Source organism: Pseudorca crassidens, chromosome 16 (genome assembly GCF_039906515.1).
Source record: "Pseudorca crassidens isolate mPseCra1 chromosome 16, mPseCra1.hap1, whole genome shotgun sequence".
NCBI lineage: Eukaryota > Metazoa > Chordata > Mammalia > Artiodactyla > Delphinidae > Pseudorca > Pseudorca crassidens.
This window is the reverse complement of record NC_090311.1, coordinates 63,882,339-63,901,612: the sequence shown is the minus strand read 5'-3', so window position 1 is coordinate 63,901,612 and position 19,274 is coordinate 63,882,339. Positions and strand designations below refer to the sequence as shown.

The window sequence follows — 19,274 nt, the reverse complement described above, 5'->3', positions numbered from 1 at the left end:
TTCATTGGTTCAAGTGCTGTGAAAAAAGCAAAGCAAACAACAAAACCTGAAGTCTATAACAGAAGTATAATACAACATTCCCAGGTATTAAAAAGGTGGCTCAGGATTGTTGATTATGTAAGCCAAAGTGCCAGAACTTTATATATTAAGATAGTACATTAAACAAAGTGAGGGAGATGACCATACTGAAAGTTTATTCTATTTTATGGCCATTTTGAGTGTCAATTATTAGTTTAAAAATTGAAAATCATTCTACTTCTCCAACATAAAACATTTTCTGCCTTCTGGGTAGGCATCTGTGAAATTTTATAAGTTTGCTTTTTTGTATTCTGAGGACACCGTAAATTTTATACTGGAAGGCTTTAGGAGGATAGGAACTATTTTAAGACAAACATTGTTAAAAGGCATCATATATAGGTGTAATGCTAACTAAAGCAGAGGGTCTAATTTTCTTCAGAAAATTCCTCTGAAATGTTATACAGGGCAAGTTCTATACACTCATTAAAATATATATGTATATATACATATATATATGTTTTAAAGTCACAAAAAAGAGGAACTTTGGGGTCTTCAATCACTTAAGACAAAACAGAGTATATCTTACTCTGAACATGAGACTTCATTACACCAAACTTACCTCAGTTAATCCATGGTTGACATCCTAAGACAGCAGTGCAGAACGTAACAGTAATGAGGAAAGAGCATTGTTAGTGTCCAAATTTAACTATTTCTATTCAAAGCAGCATTTCATTTATTTTGCTATAGCAGAATACTGAATTAATGAAGTAGACCAAAATACATCTACAACAGAACTTACCCTTTCCACATATACCTGATATATCTATAAATGTAATAAGACCTTCGTTTCAGGTATCTTGTGATCATAAAATCATTGAGGCTTGAACATAATGAAATTTGGTTTCAGCAACTAAGTTACGCCATTTGCAGAATTTAGGTAGAACAGGGAAACTAATCCTAAGCCTAACTTGGTCTTGAAGAAATAATTTTATGGCCCAATCTCTCCACCTGGAAAATGGAGAAAATATCCCCCAGATTTTAAGACTTGGTTAATCTTGACAGAATATTTGAAAAGTGTTTAGTAGATTAAAATGCTATGTGGAAAGTGAGAAAATAAGCCATAATTGTTTTTATTCATCAGAAATAAACAGTGAAACACAGGTATCTTATATTAAGCGTTCTTTAACACTGAATTAGCTAAAACAGAAAGTACAAGACAGGGCATAGGGGTTGGTAAGTAGAAAGAAGAAATGAAGAGAGAAAGAGGTATTTATGAAGGATATAATAAAGAAAATTATAATGAAAGCTTACCACTGCATTGAACAGAAATGCACAACATTTTCTTGAAGAAAGCTTTCATATATTCTCAGGGTATAGCCTCAAATAAAGTGCTAGAATCTCCAAAAGTACGTTACTAAATTTGCAGATGGCACCTCGTATACTGAGGAATTAATCTTACCCAAAGAGAGGTCTGATTTTGCCCTCAGCTACTGGGAGATGATCCACAGGACTTTGGAACGTCATACCTGGACAGGAGTATCTTTGTTTGCCTGGAGGCTCTGGGACATGTGGTTATCAGTTCTGCCTCCAGAAGGTCTGGAAAGTAAAGGTCAGCCACATGGGCAGTATGTGATGGAACCTCAATAAAAACTCTGGGCACCAAGGCTCCAGTGAGCTTCCTTGCTTGGGAATACCCTGAGAGTATTGACACAGATGGATGCTGGGAAAATAACTTGTCCATGACTCCTCAGGGAGAGGAAAACAGAAGCTCAGCCTTTGGTACCTTTCCCAGACTCTACCCTTATGCACTTTTTCCCTTGGCATTTTAATCTGTACTCTTTCCCTATAATAAACTATAGACGTCACTATAACAGTTTCCAGTTAGTTCTGTGAAGTCTTGTAGCAAATTACTGAACCTGAGAATGGTTCTAGGAATCCTCTAAGCTTGCAATTGGTATCAGAAGTGAAGGCAGTCTTGTGTGGACGATTCCCTCTAACTTTGTAATTGGCTAAATTCTTGCACGCCACAAGGGGTATCACTGGAAGTTTTAAGGTATTAGCAAACACTTAGGGTTTGTTCACTATATTGTGCTAAATAAAGCCAAAGCAGTGTAAGCATAAGTAAAATATGACTCTAACTTCCTGTTCTGAGAAAGGTAATTATTGATAATAGCTTCTTTCAAAAAATTCAGAGTACCAAGTTATCACTATATACGTGCCCCATTGGGCACGTTAACAGAAGAATATATTTACAAGCTGTTTGCAGAAAAACCCTTTTAGATTGCACTCAGTTTAATTTAAAGCAATTTAACAGGAACAACTGAAAACTTTTATAGTATATCTTGTGGGATGTTTTTTAAAGTGCTGTTACAGCTAAGAAGGTGTGAATAAGCAAAGAAACACCTTTCAGTATTTTCTGACTACCTATGGCCAGCTTGAAAACTATATTTGATACCTGGTATCATGGAAGATGGATTTTATTCTTAATAATGAAACATTACTATATATGCACTTTTTTATTGCTACATGTAAAAGATAAAGGTTCTAGGCATATCCTTTAGCACTGGGAAGCCAATAAGATAGTCATAGTTTATAGTGTAACTAAACCATATTAAAGCAGAACAAAAGTTTGATGGTAGAGACAGATGGGAGCTAGAAGGAATATGAAAAATAATGGGACATGTGGAAAACTTGGGAAAAGAGACTATTAGATATGAGGCAAAATGATTTACCTAGGGGAGAGCCATCAAAGGGAAAACCATATTAAGGTCATCATTAGAAATTTCAATTTAAGTGTTAAGGATCTACGACAAAAGCTCAAACATTTAAAAAGAAAAAAAGTAAATATGTAAAAAAGCAAGGATAAACTCCTCTGGGAAATATTAGAGTTGCAAGATAGTTGTTATATTAGTTGAAACTCTAAATGAACCAAAGTAGTATTTCCAAGGAAAATTTAGAAGGAAAAAATGTGGTGGGGGGTGCGGACAGGATATTACAAAATACGTGAGGTCAATGAAAGGTCTATTGCTAAAAATTTACCACATCATTCAATGTGTGACCTACTAGTGGCTCCACATCCACATACTCAAGCACTAACTGTTGGCTGTTTGTAGACTGAGGGCCCTGAAATTAGGTCAAGGCATGCCTAATTTTAGTTACCCAATGTCCTAGAAACTTGAGTAAGAAAGACCTAAAGGAATGTTCAAAAGTCAGGGTCTCATGGTCCAAAGCAGACTTTCACTAAGGCTGCTTTTAACATCAATGGTTAATGATAGTTCTAGTTAGTTATAGACAAAAAAGATGCAACTCCTTGGCATGTTTTAGTTTCAACAAATTACTTATGGCAAAACACTGTATCATTGCTGGTGAAATCATTATTTAAGGGTATAACATAGGATTATTCTGAGGAGGTATAAACAGAGGATACCGAAGTTACTGAAGTAATTCAAATAAATATGAAAGGTGTTGGTGACTAGGCAGAAAAAAAAAAGATACTTCTAAAACACGAAGAAAATGAAAAATAAACCAATATAACTTGGTAATTCAAGGCATAAGGAATCAGTCCAAGAGTCTGCAAAACATTAATGCCATTAAAAATGACAAGGGAACTTTAAAAAGCTAGTATGAACCTTCTGGGAAATATTATAGCTGCAAGGTTTATACTGCAAGTATTAAATGTATTGCAATATTAAAGAACACAAATGTATTTTAATTTCTTCATTTCATTAAATGAGGAAGAAACTCAAACCTAGAAAGTTAAGTACTGGCCTATCTTCCCAAAGCTGGTCTCCCTAGCTGTTATGTCCGTCTATCTTCCTAGTTTGCTGATGAGCATGTCATGTTAGCCCAGCACTGTCCGCAGTTAAAGTACAAAACCTTAATGCCACAGAAGAAATACAGTAATGGTTTACAAACACAGCACAATTAATATTGAAGTAAAATTTATGACTTAAAAATATATAAAGTGTAACATCAAAGACTGTAAAAATCTCACCAATTTATCAAATGTATTTATTAGTACTTACTTGTATCTGACATGTCTTACATAGGCATACAGTTCTTGAAATAAGAGAATATGCACTTTAAAAAATGCTTAACTTGATTTTTAATTATAAGAGGCACAGACTCAGCATAGACCTTTCTACACTTTATTCTAAATTAATCAATTTTTACTAGATATATATTGATACATATGTACAGTAACGAAAAGTATAAGCAAGGGAAGAAAAAAGAGCAAAGAGTTTAGTTGTAACCACTAAAGTTTTTTTGTTTCTTTTGTTTGTGTTTGGCCGCACCGTGCAGCTTGTGGGATCCTAGTTACCCAACCAGGGATCAAACCTGGGCCTTGGCAGTGAAGGCATGGAGCCCTAACTATTGGACTGCTAGGGAATTCCCCACTAAAGTATTTTTATAAACAATTTTAGAGCAAAGTTAAAAGAGGTAAGCAAATAAACTGAGACTAATACCTAGAAAGTGGAGAAAAACATCAAATAGCAGAAGATAAAAAGAGAGAGAACTCATGTGCTCTTTTATTTTGCCAAGAAATTATTGTAGAGGGAGAAAAACAGATAAAAAGCAAAAGGAATCCAACTGAAAAAATGTCATACCCTAATATCAGAGTCTGGAAAAACAATCAAAACAGAGAAGCTTATACAGTAACCAGCAGGAGTAGGAGGATCAAGCAAAAACTTCATGGAAACATGAAAAGGGAAACAGGTGAAACAAGATGGGAAAATGGAAGAGGATGAGGTGAAAAGTTAGTCTCAGCTGTACAAGAGGATATTACAAGGAATGCAAAGAATTTCACAGAATTAGTTTTTAATGTTTAGAGACCAGGAAAGTATATACCTGATGGGTTCTCTTTTTTATTTTGTTTTTTTCCTTCTAGTTCTACTGAGATATAAATGACATACAGCACTGTGTTAGTTTAAGGTGTATATTCCTGATGGATTCTTAAAATCCTTGACTGGGAAAGAAAGGAAATGGAGAAAGAAATCTCAACAGACTATGGTATAAAGAGAAATATAATAAAGGTAATATATAATAAAGGTAATATAATAAAGGTAAAATAATTTTCTTGCAGTGTTTAGAACAAGGTAAAGTTTTACATATATACGTGTATATATTTATATATAAAATATATGTGTATATATATAAATACAATTTATAGACATATTTCTTATAATTCATAGTAATTATCTTCTATCAAGGAATATTTTAAACTTTCACATGAAGGAATGGAATTATTTCAAGATAACTCCTGTTCAATAATGGTATACATATGTACATTGTATACATAGATATAAGTACATATATATGTGTATATATGTCTATGTGCACATAAATACACATATACACATTTATATAATCACAAAACAGCATATGAGTATCTTTAGGATAGACACTTTAAAACTTTACTAACTTTACTTACAGTGCCAACATGATGTTCAACCTAGTATTAAAACTAGTAATGTAAGCATGAATTTTATTAAACAGCCTCAGGAAAAGTCTTTAGTGTTATGTGTAAATGTGAAAGTGATCTGAGCTCTCTCAAAGAAAGAAGCACCTTCAGATGTCATAATATAAATTAATAAACTACTTAAGAGTTAGTCAAAGACCTTCAAAGTAAATTGTCAGCTTTCTATTTCTGGAAGACTAGAAGAACCCAAATCACGGGTTCTAGATTCTCATTTCTAAGATGTGACATTAAGTCCACTATGCACATTAAAGAACAAGTTTCCACTGCCACAACCACCTATTCAATACCAGTCTGTCTACAAATGGAGAGAAAGGAAAAACATGTGGTTGAAATAGTAGAGCAATTTTCAAGTATATCAACTTAGAAAGTCTAGAAATAAGAATGTGGTCCTCTACTGTCTCCCTCTTACCAGAAAACAGTAGCACTGAAAGAATTCCTAAGGAAATTCAATTTGATATCATCACAGATACATACCAAGAGGAGTTTGGATACAAGTCTGCCAAGCTTAAAAGCAAACATTCAAACCATAGCTTTTCCATGTAGCACAAGATTACAGCTAGTTTAAAAATCCTATTAGACTGGCATTTCTCTTAACTTGTTCAGAATACAAGTAGTTTATGACCTACATACCAGAAAAAATTCGGATGTCAAAGAACATCAGATCTAATTCACAGTGATCCAAGAGGATATAACTCTCCAGGAGAGAGTGAAATGCTTAGTGAAATAAGTCAGACAGAAAGACAAACACTATATGATATCACTTACATGTGGAATCTAAAAAATAATACAAATGAATCGATATACAAAACAGAAGAGACTCACAGACACAGAAAACAAACTTACGGTTATCAAAGGGGAGGAGGGAGGAGGGACAAATTAGGAGTAGGGGATTACAGCTACGAACTACTATACATTAAAATAGATAAGCAACAAGGATTTACTGTATAGCACAAAGAATTATATTCAATAAAAAAACTAAAAAGAAAATGTTGAGGTGGGATATAAAGCTAGGTGCTCTTATGTCACACTCCTTCCTTATCATATTTACGTTGTGAGCTGAGATTCCTGATCAAGAGAACATAATCATCTTCCATATCAAATATTAACTTGATTATTAAATTTGTAGAGTTATAATTAATTTACCAATTTGTTATGCCTTAAGAATTCTTTTAAAAGCTATGTACCAGGAGTTTAGAACTAGTTTAGTGTTTGTATATATCTAAATAAGATAATCGTAAATAAGGTAAGTGAGCTCTGGACGCGCAGGCTCACGGGCCCAGCCGCTCCGCGGCATGTGGGATCCTCCCGGACCGGGGCATGAACCCGTGTCCCCTGCGTCGGCAGGCGGACTCTCAACCACTGCGCCACCAGGGAAGCCCAACACTAAGCTTCTTAAAGGAATTATTTTATTTTAAAAGGAGTCTATATAATCACTCCAGTCTCAAAAACACTGCTCAAAGACCTAGGGCATCTAGGTGGTGTATCAGGGTTTACATGCAAGTTTTTCGATAAAAAAAGTTCATTTTCTGAATCATCAGTTTTCCTCAATGGTAAATAATTTTAATCCCTTTTATATTGCAGTAAATATTTATTTATTTTTGAATTTTATTTATTTTTTTATACAGCAGGTTCTTATTAGTTATCCATTTTATACATATTAGAGTATATATGTCAATCCCAATCTCCTAATTCATCATACCACCACCCCCCTGCAGTAAATATTAATGAAGCCCCAAATCTGCATTCTCTTGAAGATAAAATATGAGACTTCACACAAATCCTGCAGAGGGAAAATTAATAACCTCAAGAAATATGTTTTTTCTCCTGTCTTAGGGGTTCACTGGAGGAAGAGTTTGAAAAGCTTTATCTAGGTGAGAGCTTTAGTTTAAATAGGGAAGGAAAAAGGAAATATTTATTCAAAGCTTTCCAGAGGTCAAGTATTTTCTTTCTTAAAAAACTGTTGTCCCTTGACACCAGCTAACCACCCTACTTTTTTACTCCCTTCTCTTCAGCACAGAACTTCTGGAGAGTACTGCCTATGGCTTTTGTTCCCTATCCTCACCCCTAAATTTCTCTTAAGCATACTTACTCTAGACGCATTATCAAGGTTACCAATGATCTTCACGTAACCAAATGCATTGATCAATTCTATGGTTTTATCCTATTTCTCAGCAGCGTTCAATATGGTTTCTCCTTCACTTTTCAATTTTGGTTCCCACAACTCTCTCCTAGTTTTCCTCCTACCTCTCTTAACCTCCTTTGTTGATTTCTCTCCTTTCCTCATCTCATATCCATTAGCAATTCTTGGCCGTCTTACCTCCAAGAGGTACCCAAGTCCATTTCTATCTTCCATCTATACAACTACCAATCCTAGTCAAACCCATCATTTTCTCTCCCCTTATCTACTCCATTCCCCTCACTCCATCTTCCACAAAGCTGACAGAGTGGTTATTTCAGAATATAAATTACACTGTACAGTATTCACCCCCTGCTTACCACCCTCCAATGGCTTACCATAACACTTCAGATAAAATCCATGTCCCCGATTCTAATTTACTAAACCTTGCATGATCTGGCACCTGCCCATTTCTCTGATCCTTTCCCAGAACTCTCCCCATTCCCATATTTTAGCCATACTGGCCTTTTTCTATTCTTCAAACATGACAAGCTTGCTCTCACCTAAGGTCTTTTAGTAGATGTAATTTTTCCTGAAATTTTCTTTGCTCTGATCTTACATGGCTGCTTTTTGTCATTTAGATTACAGATCATACTTCATTAGACAAGACTTTTCTGATTACCCAATCACAAGAAACCATCCTGTCTTTTTTTTTTTTTTTTTTTTTGCAGTACGCGGGCCTCTCACTGCTGTGGCCTCTCCCGTTGCGGAGCACAGGCTCCGGACGCGCAGGCTCAGTGGCCATGGCTCACGGGCCCAGCTGCTCCGCAGCATGTGGGATCTTCCCGGACCGGGGCACGAACCTGCGTCCCCTGCATCGGCAAGCGGACTCTCAACCACTGTGCCACCAGGGAAGCCCCATCCTGTCTTTATTACCTTCTCTTATTTTAATTTTCTATATAGTGCATATTATAAGCTTTTATTTTTTTTTTGCTTTACTTGATTACTATCCATCTTGTCCACTAGATTATAAGTTTCATGAGAACAGGGCCTTATCCATCTGGTTAATCACTGTATTTCTTATACCTAAATAAGTGCCTGTTACAAAGGAGAGTCTTAATAAGTATTTGTTGAATATGCAAATGAGCAGACATAAATCTGTAGGATGTTTGTAAACTTGACTGAGTCTCCTAGTGATTCTGCAGGAAAAAATAAAATCAACAAATCTCTCCCAATCCAGATCCAAGTATCTAGGGAAGCAAACATGTACTAGAAGTGACCTGATTCCTATAGGTAAGAGCATCCTAAAAACAGCATGCACTAACTGCACTGCCATTCAAAAACTACTGTACTTTCTAAGTGCCTACTAGACATATTTGAGATACTGTAAGAAGTGCTGGTGAATAAACTGACAGAGTGCCTATCCACAAGGAGCTTGCAGTTGGTACCTAGCAAGCAATGAAAGGCTATTCACCTTCCTAGAACTGTTACAAGCATGTTGCTTAAATTACCTGCTTCAGGGGTGGAAAAGTTGACCTTAAGTATATTATAATGGTTAGCAAATAAGAGTCTAAACCTGTTTTATATCTAGCTGCTTAGCAATTTCTATACTGAAATTTTGTGTGACTAATTAAAGTTTTATAAGACTATGATATTAGTTTTATTTTTATTTTATTTTTTTGGCCATGCGGCACGTGGGATCTTAGTTCCCTGACCAGGGATTGAACCCTCACCCCCTGCGGTGGAAGTGCAGAGTCTTAACCACTGGACGGCCAGGGAAGTCCCTATGCTATTATTTTAATTAAGTATCTAGTTATTAGAGACTTAGCCACATGGAAAGAAATATGTGGCACTTGTGGAGGTATGCCAAAAAACTGAAATCAAATTAAGCACATAAAAGGGGAAAAATAAAAACTAGAATCAATGGTACCACAGCTCACTTCTGGTAGTTCTGAGGCACCGATCTCACAATTTTAATACGTTCTTAGAGTTCAAGTATCAGAGACTCCAGTATCCTCAACATTAGAGAATTAAGAGACAACCTCATGCAAAATAAATGAGACTTAGAAAAATAAGTCATATTTGCATTTTTCTGTAGAAAAGTGTAATCTATCTCTTTGGTTTGGCTTTGGTATAAGAGCAGAATGCTTACTTATAAATACTGTATAATATATAACTGCTCCTTTGCAATATGCTTTTATTTAAAAAATGAGCTCTGAATAAAAGCTCTGAAAAAGCTTTGTTGTTTCAAAAATACACAATTGTTCCTTTTGTATTAGAACAAATGATACATAAAAATGAAACCATAAAATGCAATAGGAAACATACCATTCCATAGGCCTGCTGTTGGACCCAGTTGATATAATCATTCCGTATGTCTATCAATTCTTGTACTTCATGTATATAAAATTTATCATATTGTATAATCTGTCCAGTTTTCTCATTTACCTACAAAAAACAAAAATGTAATTAACATTAAATTTAACCAGTACCTAAGAAAGAGACTGAAAAATGTTTAAATAGAATTGAGACTTCTTAGCTATTTTCTCTTCCTATAAAAGAAAAATTTACTGAGTGCCTACCATATGCAAAATGCTAATTAAGTGCTACGGGAAACACCAAGATTTATAAGATGTGATATCTGTATTTAGTATCTCAAAATCCATTAAAAAATATTTATGTAACCACCACACAATAGGAGATATGTACCATAAGTATATATATTATACAAAGACTAGAAACTATAAAGTCTTCTGGTTGGGAATGGGACTTAAATAATAGTAAGAATAGCTAATGCTTGTTAACCATCACTCAATAGTGGCATCTGATTATAATAAACTAAGAGGATGACATTTGGGTAGGATGTGAAAAATGAAGACAGTGCAAATTACCATACTAGAAAATTACTTACTAATTACAAAAGGAAAAACAAGTCTTAACAGTGGAGACCACCACCTTAACTGAGTGATCAAACTAACCACCACCCATACTGGGACAATCAAATATTATGTTCCTGCTGGGACTTCCCTGGCAGTCCAGTGGTTAAGACTCCGCGCTTCCACTGCAGGGGGCGCAGGTTCGATCCCTGGTCAGGGAACTAAGATCCCACGTGCCTCGAAGCACGGCCAAAAAAAAAAAAAAAAATTTTCCTGCTGATATAATGCAACAGGAAGTACAGACATTATCTGTGAACCAAGAAAATGTCTAACCTGAATCTAGTCAAGTCCTTGATTCAAATTCCAGTTAATAGGAAATACAGGAAAAGAGGAACAAGTTAAACATCATTATAAGGAAACAGACAATTATCCTAATTGTAGGAACTTTACAAGAAGACTGGCCAGGACTCTCCAAAAAGTCAAGGTAATGAGATCGAAAGGTGGGGGTTATTCTAAATTAAAAGAAACTACAAGAGTTCTAGTGCTGGATATGGCAGAGTACTTTTTATCAGACTAATCCTCCTGACAATAACAGTTATAATCTCTGAACAGTATATTAAAAAAAACAACAATTTAAAAACACTGGCGATCAACCCAAAGCAGGCAGAAACAAGAATGAACACAATCTCTGAAAGAAGGAAAGCACATGTTGAGAACCACATTTTTTTTTTAACATGGGAGTACTTCCAAAGCAGCATAAGGGGTAGGGGATGTAGCACATGCAGAAAGCAACAGTTTTATCAGACAGAGAAGTGTGAGATTGAAGCTGCCAACATGGCAGACAATGAGGAAGAAAAATCCCAGAAAGGAATCCTGAGGACAAAGTCCCCAAATCTGCATGTAAATCCCCCCCACCTCTTTGGCTAACTCTTAAACCATGAAAGCACAAGTGAGATTTGGGGTGGGGGGACAGGGACGGACAACACCCCAACAGAAAGCAGCAACTGGGAGGCTACTCTTAAGAGTACATTTCAAGACAAGCATCTCCAGAGGGGAAAAAAGGTACATTTCATAATGATAAAAGAATTAATTTATCAAGAAGTCATGACAACCCCAAATAACAGCGCTTCAAAATACAAGAAGGGAAAATTGACAGAACCACCATCATTGTTAGAAGTTTTAACACCCCTCTCTTGGTAACTGATTTACAAAAAAAAAAAAGAAGGGCAAAATCAGTTAAGTAAGGAAGATTTGAACATCAGTTTCAACCAACTTGAACTCGTTGCCAGAAGAGAGGGAGGTGGGGGCAGGAGAGAAATAGGTGAAGGAGATAAAGAGGTACAAACTTTCAGTTATGAAATAAATGAGTCACAGGTATGAAAGTGTACAGTGTGGGAAATATAGTCAATAATTATGCAATATCTTTGTATGGTGACAGATGACAACTAGACTTACCATGGCAATCATTTTGAAACGTATAGAAATATCAAATTATGTTTTGCACCAGGAACTAATATAGTGTTATAGGTCAACTGTACTTCAAAAACAAACTCAGAAAAGGAGATCAGATTTGTGGTTACCGGAGGTGGGGGTGGGGGGAGGGGGAAGTGGATGAAGGGGGTCAAAAGGTACCAACTTCCAGTTATAAGATAAATAAATACTAGGGATGTAACGTAAAACAACATAAATATAGTTAACACTTCTGTATGTTATATGTATGAAAGCTGTTAAGAGAGTAAATCCTAAGAGTTCTCATCACAAGGAAACAAATTTTTGTCTATGTCTTTAATGTTGTATCTATATGAGATAATGGATGTTGAGTAAACTTATTGTGGTAATCATTTCATAATGTATGTAAGTCAAATCATTATTGCTGTACACCTTAAACTTATACAGAGCTATATGTCAGTTATATCCCAATAAAATGGAAAGAAAAAATAGAACATTCCACCCAGTAATTGTACATGGGATGTTCACTAACATATATCATAACCTGGACCATATAACAAGCCTTAATAAATATCGTTAAAAAAATCCAACATATACAAAGTATGTTCTTTGACCACAACAGAAATAAACTAAAAGTCAATAACAAAAATATATTTGGAAAATCCTAGAAAACTGGCAATTAAAACACTTCTAAATTACCCCAAACTCTCCTTGTATCCATCAGAGAGCTAAAGTCACAAGATAACAAAGTAGCCTGAAGTCCAAGGATGGACAGATACTTCCAAAGAAATGGGTCACCATGGCAGAGCAAGAGGAAGTTTAGCACTGTCATACAAGCAGCGAAGAAGAAATCAGCTAAAATTCTAAGAAATTGCTTAAGGCTGAGTATGGGATAACTTGAGAGGATAAAACCCCCGGGAGCCTCAGACAGTTTGCACTCACTCATAGACTCTTGACACACACCTCTACTGGGTGCCCAGGAGGATGAGTGGAAACAGGGCAGGAGATCAAGAGACTCTCTCAGTGGTGCAAGGCATTGGCTGCCTCTGTGAGAAAGAAACAAGGCCTGCCACCCCGTCCAGATCCTTCTCTCACATAGAGAAAGCAAAAACTTTAAGCCACTGAGGAAGGGGAAGCAAATTCTATGCCATGTTGCTGGAAGAGGGGAAAAATCCTCAATCCTTGGGAAGAAGGGGGACAAGAACTGTCCTGAGCCCAGAATCTTGTATCAGTAGCGCTAGAGGCTCTCTACTGCTGGGGGTGGGAGCAGAAACTCTGAGAAAATCCCATCCCCGAGACCCTGGTACACACCCAGCTATCTACCTAAGACCAACACTATACCACAATAACAAAGAACTTTTTCTGTCCCTTCTCCTCTACCAATTTTGAAAGCACTAAGTAATAAGCAACACCAGCTCACCACTGAGGAGGGGCAAAAGTGGGGAGAGAAATCCCTCTTTGGAGCAGGCATGCAGAGTGAAGCACAAACACTGAGAAGAAATCTTTGACATTTCACCTTCACCTTAAGCATCAGACAATATTAGAGGAATCTGAGGTCTCCGGTGCAATGAAGTTAACTACAGCAAACTAAAAACTCAATTCCAGTTCAACTGCAGATTAGATTGGCTTAAATCCCTACACTAACAACCACATAAGAGGTATACACATACAGGATGTAAATCTAATTACTTCAGCGTTTACTATTTTACAGACAACCAAAAATTGTGACACATATCAAAAAGCAAATAAGTAAATAAAACAAAGACCACATAAAAAAGTCTAGAGACAAAGTAATCAACAGAGCCAGACTCAGAGATGACTTAATGAAAATAAAAACACTACATCAAAATTTGTGGAATTCTGGTAAAGTAGAGCGTAGAAGGAAATTTATAGCATTAAATGATGTTAGAATAAATGGTCTAAAATCAATGATCTAATAAGCCTCGGCTCAGGAATTCCCTGGTGGTCTAGTGGTTAGGACTCAGCACTTTCACTGCCATGGCCTGGGGTTCAATCCCACACGCTGTATGGCACAGCACCCCCCTCCCCCCCAAAAAAAAAGCCTCAGCTTTAAGAACCTGGAAAATGATGATCAAATTAAGGACAAATCAAGTAGAGGAAAGGAAAGATATGAAACAGAAAACATAAATTACACTCTATTTATTTTTTAAATTTAATATTAAATTTTTAAATTTCCCAAAAGAAAATTCCAAGCCAAGATAGCTTCACTGGTGAATTCTATCAAACATTTAAGGAAGAAATAATACCAATCTTTTTTTTTTCCAAGAGGTGACATATCTAAGTGGTTTTGTTTGTTTTAAATTATATATTTATTTATTTTTGGCTGCAATGGGTTCTTGTTGCTGCGTGCGGGCTTTTCTCTAGTTGCGGTGAGTGGGGGCTACTCTTCGTTGCAGTGCATGGGCTTCTTATTGCAGTGGCTTCTCCTGCTGAAGAGCACGGGCTCTAGGCGCACAGGCTTCAGTTAGTTGTGGCACATGGGCTCAGTAGTTGTGGCTCGCAGGCTCTAGAGCGCAGGTTCAGTGGTTGTGGTGCACGGGCCCAGCTGCTCCACGGGCATGTGGGATCTTCCCGGACCAGGGCTTGAACCCGTGTCGCCTACACTGGCAGAAGGATTCTTAACCACTGTGCCACCAAGGAAGTCCCAATAATACCAATCTTAAACAAACTCAGAAAACAGAGAAAGATAGATCATTTCTTAATTCACTTTATGAATTAGGATAACCCTGATACTAAAAAGCTGATGAGAAACAAAACTGACTAGATCAACATCGCTCAACAAAATATGAGCAAATTAAAAGCTGATGAGAAACAAAACTGACTAGATCAACATCACTCAACAAAATATGAGCAAATTAAATCCAGCAATATATATAAAATAATACAAAATGTCCAAGTGGAGTTTATCCCAGGAATGCAAGACTGGTTTAACATTCAAATATAAATGAATTTCACTAAATTTCAGAAAAAAAGCAAAATAAATAAATAATTGTTCATCTCAATAGATGCAGAAAAAAGTATCTAACAAAATTCAACATCCCTTCATAATAAACACACCCAGCAAACCTGGAATAGAAGGGAACTTCTTCAAACAGATAAAGCCCACCTTAAAAGAAAACAAAACAAAAACACAACTCTACAGCTAATATCATATTTATGGGTAAAATATTAAATGCTTTCTTTCTAAGATGAAGAATTAGACAAGAATGTCCACTGCAACCATTTATATTCAACACTGTACTGGGAAGTCTTAGCCAATAAAATAAGGCAAGAAAATAACATGAATGTGCACATAAAAAATCCAAATTAATCTATAAGAGAAATATTAAATTGATTTATCAAGGTCACAGAGTACAAGGTGAAAACTCAACTACATTTTGCCACACTAACAATAGAAACTCAACTAAATTTCTCCATACTAGCATCAGAAAATAAAAAATTTTAATTATCATTTACAATAGCATCAAAAACATAAGACAGAGTTGAGCAGCTGTAACAGAAACCACGCAGCTCACAAAGTATAAAATATTACTATCTAGCCCTTCATAGAAAAAGTCTTCAGACCCTTGCCCTACAGCCAAACTCTTTCTACCAAAAAAGAAAACATACCCAATAATTACACACAAAAACTCATTTGCTTTTCCCTCTCTAATATTTATGTCTATAAATATATACATTAACTTTTATATTACATTGGACACTTAAAAAATTTAGTGACGCCTGGGACTTCCCTGGTGGTGCAGTGGTTAAGAATATGCCTGCCGGGCTTCCCTGGTGGCGCAGTGGTTGAGAGTCCGCCTGCCGATGCAGGGGACACGGGTTTGTGCCCCGGTCTGGGAAGATCCCACATGCCGCGGAGCGGCTGGGCCCGTGAGCCATGGCCGCTGAGCCTGCGAATCTGGAGCCTGTGCTCCGCAATGGGAGAGGCCATAACAGTGAGAGGCCTGCGTACCGAAGAAAAAAAAAAAAGAATATGCCTGCCAATGCAGCGGACAGGGGTTCAAGCCCTGGTCGGGAAAGATCCCACATGCCGTGGAGCAACTAAGCCCGTGAGCCACAACTACTGAGCCTGAGCGCCACAACTACTGAGCCCACATGCCACAACTACTGAAGCCCACGTGCCTAGAGCCCACGCTCCGCAACAAGAGAAGCCACCGCAATGAAAAGTCCACACACTACAATGAAGAGTAGCTCCCACTCACCACAACTAGAGAAAACCTGCGTGCAGCAACAAAGACCCAAAGCAGCCATAAATAAATTAATTAAACAAACAAACAAATAAATTTGTTTTAAAAAGTTTTAGTGACTCTTGTTGAAAATGATTCATGTGCCACTGACCTCTGATACATACTTTTCTTTATCTGGAATATTTTTTATTTTTAAAGGTAAATTTTCTTTCACCAATAGCAACCAGTGTTTGCAGTTTTTACATCCTGCAGATATGACACATGTTTTTGAAAAGAAATGCTATGTTAGAATAAAAACTAACAATTTAGAAATCAGGTTTGGTTCAGGAACAAGCAAATTTCAGTCAAGCTTAAGACTTGGTGGGAAATGATGGCTGATAGTTAATTCAGACACAGTGATTTAATAACTAAAGATAAAATCAGTTAATATTGCTTTAAAAATAGGGAAATTAGGCACTGAACAGAAGACTGATCCAAAAGACGTGGATATAGATTTACATATAAAATCAACAGTTTAAAAAATATATATAAAAATACATTTGTATGGTAGGTAAGATTGACAAGACATTATTTTTTTCAGGAAGTCTTCTTTAATTCTTCCGAGTTATGTGCCCTCCTATGTGTTTTCATAGCACCCTTCATTTTCCTTAATCTAGCACTTACCATGCTGCATCATAAATGCTTATAATCTTTTTTTTAAGCATTTTTTAAAATATTTATTTATTTGGCTGCACCAGGTCTTAGTTGCGGCACTCGGGATTTTCGTTGCGGCACACGGGATCTTTAGTTGCAGCATGTGGGATCTAGTTCCCTTACCAGGGATTGAATTCAGGCCCCTGCACTGGGAGCATGGAGTCTTAGCCACTGGACCACCAGGGAAGTCCCTACATTTATAATCTTAACAAGGGCAGAAATCACATCTTTTCCTTGTCACTGCATCACTACTGTTTAGTACCATGATAAGCACATAATAGGCACTCAGTAAATATCTGTAAAATGAATAAAAAAGAAATCATATGGTAGAAGTTCAAAACAACCTATACAATCAGTGTTACTGCCCAAAATGTACAAAATAAAATCTATGTATGTTTGATCATAACATTTCGCATTTTAATTACAATTTAGTATTCTGATTTATAAACGTGAGTTCAGAGGAGGAATATGGTAGTATACATATGTCTTATATGTTTGGGTTTATTTAAGGGTTCCTTGCAAAAAAAAAGGGGGGGTTGAAAATCACTGACTTAGAAGATTAACATGATACGTAGCACTTAGGCTAGTCAAAGTAAGTCTTTTCTTTTGTCATTATTAATATCTCTATAAGGTACTGTGTGAAAACTCAGAAACTACTAAATAACACAATTACTTGCCAGCAAACTCATTTACGTGGTAATACATCCATTCCTGACAGCAGGTACCAAAATTATCTTTCTTGTGATGCCATTTGGAGCACTGTGAATAATTTCTAATTCAAAGCTTCCCAAAGGACATGTCATAAGGGAGAAACAAGTCATTCATATATCCTGAAATGATCAGGAAATAGAGTCCAGTTCTATAGTTCCTAATCCTGCTCCAGGATTAGGTCAAGAAGGAAATTGTGTGAGAAACTTTTCCTAATTCTTAACCATGGAGCAGAGAGAAGAAATATATACAGTTGTCAGACATAAGGTGTCTTCAAAAACACAAATCTCTGATTAGCAATTTAGGTTCCACTAAAGATGAAAATGAATCATCTCTGATAGTGAATATCCACAGTTATCTATGACAGATTAGAATCAAGTAAAGTTTTCTCCAATGTAAGAGGTAAAAGAAAGATAAATGATTGTCCTAAGGACTCCCAGTAAGAGATGCTTATGAAACTGATACCATTATTACCCTGCTTTTGAGTATTTAACAACTTCAAACAGGAACTCAGTTTCCTCATGACCAAATGAATCAAGATAAAAGTAGCAATTTCCCATCCAAATGGTGGTGGTGATAACAAAATCTCTGAATGTATAATAATTATACATATTATGTAATCTAAACAATACATCAATCCTGGGAAACCATCAGGCCATTATTTCAATCCTTATTTTATAGATGATTCTCCATTTGCATATGTGATAAAGACAAAGACTTGTTCAAAATCACACTGATAAGAAGCAGCACAGATCGAGTTAAATTTTTTTTTTTTTTTTTTTTTGCAGTACGCGGGCCTCTCACTGCTGTGGCCTCTCCCACTGCGGAGCACAGGCTCCTGACACACAGGCTCAGTGGCCATGGCCCACGGACCCAGCTGCTCCGCGGCACGTGGGATCCTCCCGGACCGGGGCACGAACCCGTGTCCCCTGCATTGGCAGGCGGACTCTCAACCACTGTGCCACCAGGGAAGCCCCATGGTCTTTTTTTAACAATACAATGCTATCTGTAATCTGGAAGTATAAGCCTCTAGATCTAGGGACATAAAATAAAAGCAAAGAACCATCTAAACATATTATATTACTATATCTGCTGATACAGAAGTACATTAGAAACAGCAGGGACTTTGGAAATCGATTTGGATTTGTATTTCAACTCTGCTACTTACTGGTTTATGACCATTGATATTCAGATTAAGGGTCAAAATATAACTGTAAAGAGTTTAAAAAGTTAAATGAGGGATATACGTAAAGTGCTCACACGAATTAGTGTACGATGGAGGTTTCTAACCTTGGCCACTGTTACATTATTTTCCTTTCCCTTTCAGCTAGCAATAATTTAGGATCCTTGTTCTAGCATGGCTCCATCAAAAAGGTCTCTGGAGATGGAACCCCATAAGGTTCTCCTCAACAGAGACTGAGGCTTCTGAGCCAGGCACATAAATTACTTGCTCAAGTTCTGTCTGTAATTATGAAAGACAAAAGGTTCAATTTCCTCCTCCACTTCTCCTTCCCTCACTTTCATTTGTAGAAAAAGACACAGCTAAGGGAAAAAAGAATTTTTTTAAGAGGTAATGCAGATAAGAAAGGGGGGGGATGAATAATTATTTGGGAAGAGGGTCCTGCTGACAAAGGATGGTTCACTGAAGTAGTAGGAAAAGAGAATCCAGAGGAAAGAAAGAATCTAATCAACCTCTTGAATCCTAGACAAAAGGCATAAAGAAAAGT

The 19,274-nt window shown here is 36.6% G+C and overlaps 1 protein-coding gene across 9 annotated transcripts in view; it reads right to left on the bottom strand.

Moving 5' to 3' along the window:
• The window catches only part of HERC4 (HECT and RLD domain containing E3 ubiquitin protein ligase 4), a 132,069-nt gene that overhangs the window by 29,662 nt on the left and 83,133 nt on the right, over nt 1–19,274 (bottom strand). For 5 of the 9 annotated variants that reach the window (XM_067710810.1, XM_067710806.1, XM_067710805.1 and 2 more), the window contains exons 15-16: nt 9,942–10,061; nt 638–661 (exon numbers count right to left, since the gene is read on the bottom strand). In XM_067710810.1, the coding sequence (XP_067566911.1) occupies nt 638–661; nt 9,942–10,061 (144 nt within the window). The other 4 variants (XM_067710808.1, XR_010935979.1, XM_067710812.1 and 1 more) reach the window with 2 other exon arrangements.